Source organism: Asterias amurensis, chromosome 3 (assembly GCF_032118995.1).
Source record: "Asterias amurensis chromosome 3, ASM3211899v1".
In the NCBI taxonomy this organism is placed as follows: Eukaryota; Metazoa; Echinodermata; class Asteroidea; order Forcipulatida; family Asteriidae; genus Asterias; species Asterias amurensis.
Genome location: NC_092650.1, coordinates 17,865,155 through 17,875,899, shown reverse-complemented (window position 1 = coordinate 17,875,899; position 10,745 = coordinate 17,865,155). Strand labels below are relative to the sequence as shown.

The 10,745-nt window shown below is 38.0% G+C and overlaps 1 protein-coding gene across 1 annotated transcript; it reads right to left on the bottom strand.

Moving 5' to 3' along the window:
• Positions 1 to 22: 22 nt before the first annotated feature.
• Positions 23 to 10,732, bottom strand: LOC139934328 (uncharacterized). The gene is made up of 5 exons (XM_071928496.1): positions 10,560 to 10,732; positions 7,552 to 7,696; positions 6,598 to 6,742; positions 6,105 to 6,279; positions 23 to 5,324 (listed from the first exon to the last, which is right to left on the bottom strand). Exons 2-5 carry the CDS (start codon positions 7,665 to 7,667, stop codon positions 4,813 to 4,815), a joined length of 948 nt encoding a protein of 315 aa, XP_071784597.1. The 5' UTR covers positions 7,668 to 7,696; positions 10,560 to 10,732; the 3' UTR covers positions 23 to 4,812.
• Positions 10,733 to 10,745: the final 13 nt, after the last annotated feature.

The following is a 10,745-nucleotide window of genomic DNA, read 5'->3' as shown; positions in this document are numbered from 1 at the left end:
AGGATCAACATGAAAGTTTTGTAAGGTTGGACGTTTATCTCGTGAATACAACTTGACCAATTGACGGATTTGAGAGAATTATGACGATTTTTAAAGACTTTTTAAAAGCAATCTTACATATGAAGAATAGGTGGACGGCTTTGGTATCCTTTGGAAATTCTCAGAATATTAGGACATATTTTTATATTGTGTATTAAAGTTGGTGGATGGTTTTGATTATGTTAAAATGTTTTTGCTTCCGATATGAATAAATCCTGATCTACTTTTCTAGTACGGAGGATACTTCGGAGGATCGATCAATCAATCATAAATAAATAATTTATAAAGCGCCTAAATTAGTCGTGGCCGGGCGGATTATAGAACTTAACTCAAACTCTGGTGTTTCTGATCAGCAGAGTGTGGGTTAAAGTCCTGGTCGAGACACTTGACCGTTATCGCTGCATCCTTTGGATGGGATGTACAGCCAAAGGTCCTGGGTTGGATTTCACAAAGAGTTAAAGGCAGCGGACACTATTGGTAATTGTCAAAGACTAACCTTCACAGTTGGTGTATTTCAACATACGCATAAAACAACAAACCTGTGAAAATTTGAGCTCAATCGGTCATCGAACTTGCGAGATAATAATGAAAGAAAAATACCCTTGTCACACAAAGTTGTGTGCGTTTAGATGGTTGATTTTGAGACCTCAAGTTCTAAACTTGAGGTCTCGAAATCAAATTCGTGGAAAATTACTTCTTTCTCAAAAACTATGGCACTTCAGAGGGAGCCATTTCTCACAATGTTTTATACCATCAACCTCTCCCCATTACTCGTCACCAAGACAGGTTTTACGCTGATAATTATTTTGAGTAATTACCAATAGTGTCCACTGCCTTTAAGATTAGTCTTATCTCTAGTTAGGATGCATTACTCGTCCTAACTTAGGACTAGCCGTACGTTTTTCATATCTCCTAAGACTAGTCCTAAGTTAGGATGAGTCCTAACTCTTTGTGAAATCGACCCCTGCATGCACTTTTCGTAAAGAGAGGGGGTTCGCCCCATTGTTACTGGTTTGAAATGAGATAGGTCTCATACTTGAAAATACTTGAAAATACAGGGTGATTTGATGCTCCATCAGGTGTGCTAAAGTGCCGAACAAGAACCAAATACATGTATCAGTATTGTTATTATTGTTAAGTTTAAAGGTTGTTATGTCATTCAAATAAGTCCAAAGGGACACAGTCGTCAATAAGGCCCGGACCACAAGTCGTGAGGCATTTTTTCTGAAGTCATAGATTTTGTTGAACAAAGAAAATTGAGCAGGCAGGACTACGACTTCCTTAGTTCTTCATTATTATTCGTAGAATTCCAATTATATTCCATCCAACCAAAAGGAATTGAGAGGATTTAAAACCCACCAGCAGGCAGGACCACCCTCCGACTTCATTGTTCTCAGTACTTCATTATTACTCATAAAATTCCAGTTTTATTCCTTTGAATCATATACAAAAAAATTAACTTGTGCATGTACCAAATGCCTGATTTGACAAGCAACCATCACTTATCAGGGCTTGTATTTAAAGGCAGTGGACACTATTGGTAATTGTTAAAGACCAGTCGTCTCACTTGGTGTGGTGTTTCTCAACATATACATAAAATAACAAGCCTGTGAAAATTTGAGCTCAATTGGTTGGCAAAATTGCGAGATAATAATAAAAGAAAAAACACCCTTGTCACACAAAGTTGTGTGCTTTTAGATGGTTGATTTTGAGACCTCAAATTCTAAATCTGAGGTCTCGAAATCAAATTACTTCTTTCTCGAAAACTATGTCACTTCAGAGGGAGCTGTTTCTCACAATGTTTTATACTAGCAACCTCTCCCCATTACTCGTTGCCAAGTAAGGTTTTATTCTTACAATTATTTTGAGTAAATACCAATAGTGTCCACTGCCTTTAAAGATGCTATGTCAGATTTTTGGCCCCAAACATATAAAAATAGATTTTTTTGAGTGAATGGTATTTCAAAGAGTATCACCCGCTCTAACGAAAACAAGTTTAACGTTTACTTTTAATGGACAGGAACCATGACGAAAATTTAAAATGTTTCTTATAAAACACATAAGAATTGGTCACATGAACTCTTGTCGAGATCCCGACAAAAACTTATTTTGAGCACTTTTTTTCACTGCTACTAATAATTGGGGGACTTTTTCGAGCAATGGCTCAAATGAAAGCTTGTAACTTTCTCGACCTCAATCAAAATACCTATTGAATTTAAAATCAAAATTTTGGGGTCAAATCGGCCAAAAATCTGACATAGCATCTTGAAGGTTTTGTGTTTTTTTTGTTGGGGGGGGGGGGCAGTGCACCTCATATATGTTACTACATGTAGATGAGATGAGATCTAACTCATTTTTCTTGCGAGTAAGCATACTCGACAGAAATGAAAGATGTCAGATTCAAAGTCAACTAAAAAAATCAATTCATAAAACAATTCTTCTTTTTAGTTTGTATTTATACACAATTCTTTAAAATAGATATACCCATAGCGGCAATTTGTTATAAATACATCGTAACTTTACATATAATCTATATCGTTTTTTTTGTGTGTGTAACCTAACATTGAAACAAAATTAATGTTTGGGATGAAGATGATTATTTTTCAGTAATTAAATTCTCCAATCATGCCTAATTTTGTCAATATTTCAAACTTTTAACAAGTTATCAGAAACGGAGGTCAAGTGTTGATCTCTGTTTTTGACTATTGGTGGTTGTTGATTAGTTTTTTTCTCTCTAAAGTTCATATTTAAATTATACTTTCATACAGTATGATTCAGTTTCAACATGACCATAAACTACATTAAATCAAAGTATGAGAAGAACATAGAAATAGAACCCGGAGAACGCCGACTGCGCAGTGTGCTTGCGATTTCGTTGTGAGACCACTTTTACTGATGCGAGTATCCCATTTCTTTTACCATGCAGTAGACGGGGTGAACATTAAAGGGACACGTTGCTTTGGATCGGTCGAGTTTGTATTTGAAAAGCGTGTGTAACCGTTTGTTATGAAATGCACATGGGTAAAAAGATGTTGTAAAAGTAGAATACAATGATCCACACAAACATGCCTCGAAATTGCACGGTTTTCCTTTTACCTCATCGACTAACAGGGTCGGCCATTTATGGGAGTCAAAATTTTGACTCCCATAAATGGCCGACCGTGTTGGTTCGCACAGTAAAAGGCAAACTTCGCAATTTCGAGGCAAACTTGTGTGGATCATTGTATTCTACTTTTAAAACATCTTTCTATACCATATGCATTTTAGAAAAAATGGTTACAAACGCTTTTTATAGACCAACTCGTCCGATCCATGGCAACGTGTTCCTTTAACCAAGAAAAACATTTAGAAACAGTCTTGGTGCGCTCATTTTGCCATACATTCGTGGTGCAATAAGTCGTGTCTACAAACAACACATGGTGTGGTCGTGCTCAGCATTCTCAGTTTCTATGGTGAAATACCATGTGGTTGGACCAACTTGGCCACAGATATATAAATATGCGCAAGACTAACACAGTATAATGAGCACGCAAAACAATTGTCACAGCTCAGGAGGTCAAAGGTTAGTGTACCCGGTCGTCCCAAGATTGCACCTTTAACCATATTTTATCAAATCAGGGAATTCTTAATTGAAAATCTATTGTTATTTTAATGATTAACAAAATATATATTATATAGTAAAATGGTTTAAAAAATAAATTATTATCCAAAAACAGTGTTCGGCTTTTCTTTTTGCCAAATGTGCTAATCATTTTTTTTTCTTTTTTTTTCAAAGAAATCAGAAGAAATTACCGTAATTTTAAGTTTTTAGATTATTTCCCCCCTCCCTTTCACGATCTTCTTGAGTGTCATCATTTGTTGATTTAAGATAGAAATTCAAGTTTGGAAAGGTATTGATACTTTAGTAATTTGGTATTTTTGGGTTATATCGTTTGTATTGTTCCAGAAAAAATGGTGTAAAACTGCTAAACAATAAAACTTTAAAACTCTTTTGTTATTTGAGCTGTGGCCTTTCATTTTATGTCATTTTCTTCTTGTTGCATTTGAAACTTTTTCAGAAACATCTAGGCTTCTTCATAAATTGTAAAGTCACATATTTTTATGTGAAGTATCTGACAAAAGGCAAACATGTACAGAAATAACTTATTAAAGTTAAAAGTATTATACAGGATTTTGTAAGGATAAAAGACACATTTTAAAAAATTTAGTCAGAAAGATTATTTAAAGAATAAACTAGAGCCATTTTGTCTGCTCCCTCTGAAGTTAATTATTCAAATTAACCATCTGAAAACCTGTTTAAAAACTGAGTTCAAATGTTGCAACCCAAATTAAGATGCTTACATGCTGAATAATGCTTGGATTTTCAATATTTTCTCCCGACTCTCACAAAAGCTCAAGGTTTGTCATTTCATGGTTGCACAAAACATGAAAACTGTTGGTGACTATTGTGTCGGCTCTACAATTTTTATATACTACCCAAATGCAGCATTGTCGCGTAATCATTTATAACATGTGGGCCCTGACCCACCCCTCTTAGGCCTGTAATTATACGCAGGCAGCGGAGGCAATAACCTCTGTTGCCCCTGGGCTTGGCCTTAGTGCCCCTTCAATGGTGCTTTTAAAATAAATAGCTTTAGGTATTGACGTATTGACCTATTTTCAACGCACAGTGCAATTACACACGCCTATTCATCTCGGCTATGCTCTTCACTCCCAATGGTGCTCTCACAAATCATCACACTTGAGGTTGACCACTTTTGCGTTCTGAAAGTTTCAGTTGTTTTGCACTTCTAGCATCGCCTCCTCTTTTAACACCTGTATTATATTAGAATGTGGTTTATGTATCATACACGCTTCGGGCTTCTCAACATTCTCATTTGCCTGCGGTACTACAACCTCCTTGTAGTATTTATCAATGTACTGACTAACATAGGAGGGGCACCCCCGCGGGTCATGGACGTCACTGTCTGCAGGCTTCCTCCAGAATTGCAGCTGTGCGGGTGAGACCATTCGCTGAGCATTCAGCTCCAGCTCCTTCAGGAACCACACACATAGATCAGCCGGGAAAAGCTCCTGGAATGTTGTGGCCACTTTATCACCGCGGCACAGGCGTAGTTTGCTGGCTGTTCGTGGATGAATGAAGAGACGCATTCCTCTCCATATGCCCTCGAAGACGATGCCGTGATTAACGACGATGACCAGACCCATTCTCTCCGGGTAGTGTTCTGCGACCACGTGGTTTACGGCTCTGGCAAGCATCGGATTACACGCTGCCATCGTCAAACCTGAAATAAAATATTTGATTTGATTAAAACTTGGCGACTAGTGTGACTAGTGTAGAAGTCGCGACTATTGATAGCTTAGTCGGGTCATGACTACCCATTACTCACCTACAGTGTATTAACAAACTACATTGTCAACACATAGGGGTGTAGCAATATCCCTTGTTGGGCAGTCATTGTTTACAGGATATCTCAAGCTTGTGAGTTACAGTGATCAAAATTGAGGCATCCCAGGTTTCATAACCTCGGGCATAATATTTGATCCTCGTGGAAACGGCAGATGACCATTTTATTGAGTAAAAGGGCTGACCTACAATTACACATGGTGTAGGCTTTAATAGACTTTTCAGGGGTCGATTCCACAAAGAGTTACAACTATAGTACTATCTTAGGACTAGTCCTAGGAGATATTAAAAACTTACGGCTAGTCCTAAAATTAGTAACTTGTCCTAACTCTAGATAAGACTAGTCTTAACTTTTTGTTAAATGCACCCCTGAGTGTTTTTCTGATTTCTCGAAGGGCAAAAATAACCGGAAATCAGACCCAAGACGGAAGATTATTAGAATGGGCTTGTCCTGTCTGTTTTTATAATTGTCTTGCTTGATTTGCCAGTGTTCTGTTATAGTTCCATCTTTGGTTTACAATTGTTCTAGATGTCCGAGTTTTTGAATTTTACACTTTTTGTTTCTTATAGTGTTATATTTTTGCGGTAATATCATATCTTGTATTGTTTGTTAAAATCTTGGCCGAATAAATAATAATAATAACATTTAATAACTTACCAGAGCAGTCTAGTACCCAGACCCATGTGTATTCCTCTGGTCTCATACAACGTTTTGCGTTCTCCATGAGGTATAAGGTGTGTTGTACGTTATCCTCCGCTGTGAAGGATCCGGTCGCCTGAACGAAAGAGGAGTACACCACTGGCCTGCCTTGTTTGTCGATGCCCACTTGACGCTGCAAACACACATAATTCATCGTAGAAATTTACTTCTGAAGGCATTGTTTAGTGTGTATTTTTAAATTGCATCTTTTTAGATACGCAAAACCAAAACGCATTTCACTGTACAAAATATATTTATTTTTTACAAGTGACAATAAAACCATGATTAATTCTATTCTATTGCACTGTCAGTAGTAATCTACTGGCTTTGGACATAAACACTGTCCTGATCAGTCGTTTTTTTATCTACTTTTTCAAACTAAAGTTGGCTTCCATTCTTATCATTTAGCCACATGAACAGCGATTGTGCCTGGAGAGAAGGCTATACCTACCCATGAGTGAAACCCAGGCTTGTTGTCACAGTATTTACAGCTAGTCTCCCATGGTCTGAGCTTGCGTCTCCACTGTAGGGTGGCCTGGAGTTTCTGGTGCGCAATGTTCACATCCCAGTCGTATCCTCGGAGGTAACGAAGTAAACTGCAAAAGGGTGTGAAAGAGAGGCTGTGAGTGATTATAGACTGGCCTCGGTATGAAATCACTCATCAGATGATTTATTGTGTTTTACACATTTAAACTCTTGGGGTTGCATAAAAAATGGCAACCTTATAGCGTCAAAAATGGCTCCACTGTGTAGTATTATGTTCGCGTTATAACATCTCATTTTTGTACAATGAAAAGTTTTTCAAAATCTCATCTTATATTTTCAGTTCAGTCTTGTTTGGTTTATCTTATAAGCGTTGTCCTCAGTGAAAAGCAAAGCAAGACATTAGTGGCATATTAAAATGTATTTGTTTGAACTAAACTATTCTGTTCCCGCAGAATAATTGAAGATCACACACATTATATTGTTTAAAGTCCCCGTTGAGACACATTCTATTCTTTCCTCTGTCCCTGTATAAAGAATCTCCCATATTTGTACAAAAAATTCTGTGTGGAGCACCCCATTCCTTAGAGTTCCCATAAGGGAGGCATTTTAATTGTGTTCCCCTTTCTCTTTTGTTATCGGTCTCCATAAAGTCAGTGAACATGAATCCTGGTTTCTACACTCCCCTCAAACCACTATCCATCTATGGATACATTTATTAAACCTTTAATTTGGATGAAAAAAAGGTTGAGAAAGGCACAGGTGCTGTAGTGTTGTGATATCAAAAAGAAATTCGAAAATTCTGTCATTCACGCCCAACAAACCTCCCAAAAGTGCAGCAAAGCCCTACTTTTGCTTTCCGCCCCTTTATAAATTCGTTCATAGAATGATTAAACTTGTGTCAACACCTCTACGTACTTACTTGTATTTATCATTAAGGAATCCTTCCTCATCATGCTCAATCTTTAAACGAAGACCCAACTCGCCCAGTCGTCGGTCTTGTTCACTTTCGTCCGGCTCGTTGGAGTTCGGTGGCATCTTGACGGCTTGACGATTTGAATATAGACCTATACATTAACGTGAGAGAAAAGAAAGATAGGGAACACAACTTTGGTCATAACTTATTGTTCCTGTGTAGTGCTGCCATGTTAGTTTTTGCACGCCACACTTCTCTCCTCAGATTCTTCAAAAATCGAAGCGCCAAAAAAACGATGCGTGAATTAAAAATAAACGCGCACGCAACGGCGATAGCACATACTAAAACGAGCGGCAACATGAGCTAGAAGCACTCCGCGCATGCGGTCACAGCTGTATTTACACAAATAAAATGAGAACGATATTCCAGGATCCATATGACCCTCTCCCCCAAAATCAAAGCCAAAGTCCATAGATTACAGCCATGATTGTAACTATAATAATCATGGCTGAATCTACCACGTGTTGGCCGGCTGATTTCCCATGTTTGGATCGTCATTTATAATTATACGAAAATGAGTTGCTTTAAAGGCAGTGGACACTATTGGTAATTGTCAAAGACCAGTCTTCTCACTTGTTGTATCTCAATATATGCATTAAAGGAACACGTTGCCTTGGATCGGACGAGTTGGTCAAAACAAAAGCGTTTGTAACCGTTTTGTATATAATGCATATGGTTGGAAAGATGTTTTAAAAGTAGAATACAATGATCCACACAAGTTTGCCTCGAAATTGCGTGGTTTTCCTTCTACTGTGAGAACTAACACGGTCGGCCATTTATGGGAGTCAAAATTTTGACCCCCATAAATGGCCGACGTGTTAGTCAACGAGGTAAAAGGAAAACCACGCAATTTCGAGGCATGTTTGTGTGGATCATTGTATTCTACTTTTACAACATCTTTCTACCCATATGCATTTTATAAAAAACGGTTACAAACGCTTTTCAAAGACCAACTCGACCGATCCAAGGCAACGTGTTCCTTTAAATAACAAGCCTGTGAAAATTTGAGCTCAATTGGTCATCGAACTTCCGAGATAATAATGAAAGAAAAAATACCCTTGTCACACGAAGTTGTGTGCGTTTAGATAGTTGATTTCGAGACCTCAAGTTCTAAACTTATGTCTCGAAATCAAATTCGAGGAAAATTACTTCTCTCTCGAAAACTATGGCACTTCAGAGGGAGCCATTTCTCACAATGTTTTATATCATCAACCTCTCCCCATTACTGGTCACCAAGAAAGGTTTTATGCTAATTATTTTGAGTGATTACCAATAGTGTCCACTACCTTTAAACAAATATTAACTTAAAAACTGACTTGGTAAAGAGCATTGGAGAGCTGTTGATAGTATAAAACATTGTGAGAAACGGCTCCCTCTGATGAAGTAGCATAGATTTGGAGAAAGAGGTAATTTCTCACTAAAATAATAAAAGACTTCTAGCCAGAAGTCTTTCTTCCTATCTAAAAGCACACAAATTCGTCCAACAGGGGTGGTTTTTATCTCATCATTTTCTCGCAACTTTGATTACCAATTGAGCTCAAATTTTCACAGGTTTGTTATTTTATGCTTATGTTGGGATACACAAAGTGAGAAGACTGGTCTTTGTCAATTTACCAAACGTGTACCAAAACGTAACGCAACGTAACCCTCCTCCCGCACCGTCGACGGCGTTACGAAAAGTTTGTTTTGGAACCATTCTTCTCCTCTGTGCAACAAGAACTACAACAAACATATAATGGTACAGCCTATATTGAACTGTTGGATGACAACGTAACTTTAAACCAGCGAAAACAACAACGAAAACAACAACGATTCGCTTTTGCAGAAAACTATAATGGGGGAAAAAGACGGAAATAACGCAACGCAAAATTGATACAGAAGGCCGTTTATTTACTTTCACAACAATTATGACACTCTTACTCAAAATATTATATTCTTTTGTCAGACAATGTGAACTAAAATGTGAAGTAAAAGAATATCTAACGATTCCTTAAATTTTAATAATTTCAAACGCTGTAAGTGTTCATACAAAAGAGAGGCCTACTTCAATTCAGTGAAGATCTCATCAGAACAACACTTACATTTCTATTAGCCCTGGCGGCCTTATACTTTCGTATTGTACTGAGAAAGAGGGCTAAATTTCTATATGCCTGCGGAAGGCTTAAACTTAGGGGCAGTGCATGGACCCTATTTGGTAATTACTCAAAATAGTTTTTATCATACAACCTTTCTTGATTACGAGTAAATGGGGAGAGGTTGATAGTATAAAATATTGTGAGAAACGGCTCCCTCTGAAGTGACGTAGTTTTCGAGAAAGACGTAATTTGGCACAAATTTGATGGTTTCGAGACCTCATAACTTAGAATTTGAGGTCTCGAAATCAAGCATCTGAAAGCACACAACTCAGTGTGACCATGGTGCGACATTTTTTTTTTATTTTTTTTTTTATATCTCGCAACTTCGACGACCGATTGAGCTCAAATTTTCACAGGTTTGTTATTTTATGTTTTTGTTGAAATACACCAACTGTAAGGCTAATCTTCGACAATTATTACCAATAGTGTCCAGTGTCTTTAAGCCACCCATTAATTTTGAATGTGTACATTTTGAGATCAAAGATTTTATAATAATATCGAAAGGGCGGCCGTGTATCGGCTGCTGGCCTTGACCCTTTGTATTGGTACGTCCCGTAGAAACTGCTGCGCAACATTCGGAAGCATGTGTGCAGGCCTCCTATATAATTTCGAGGTACAGACCACACACCCGTGGCTCACCCTCACCACCATGTAAGCCACACCACGCTCACACACACCATGCACACACCACACCATGCAGCCCTCTCCACCATGCTCAACGACCCTCCGCAGATCGAGCAAAAGGAACCTCACACAGTACCCGTTATGCTCACCATGGAGGAAGGCAAATCTTCCACCATTTTATTTATTATAGCATACCTTCACATGCACATCAGCTGCAGCTCCCCCTAGTTGGCATTATACAAGCTGTAATTATCGTGTTGGAAATCCAGCCATAGTGGGTATGAGGTTATATTTAGTTACACAGTTTATCCATGTCAATCTTATCATCAACGCTTGATAACTTCATTCATGGTTACGAAAACACAATAGCTACAGCGCCCT

Coding starts and splice junctions, on each gene's coding strand:
- LOC139934328 (XM_071928496.1), bottom strand. CDS start 7,667: ATGCCACCGAACTCCAACGAGCCGGACGAAAGTGAACAAGACCGACGA. Junction 6,280..6,597: donor AGCCTGGGTTTCACTCATGG/GTAGGTATAGCC, acceptor GTGTGTTTGCAG/CGTCAAGTGGGCATCGACAA. Junction 5,325..6,104: donor CTGGGTACTAGACTGCTCTG/GTAAGTTATTAA, acceptor ATTTTATTTCAG/GTTTGACGATGGCAGCGTGT.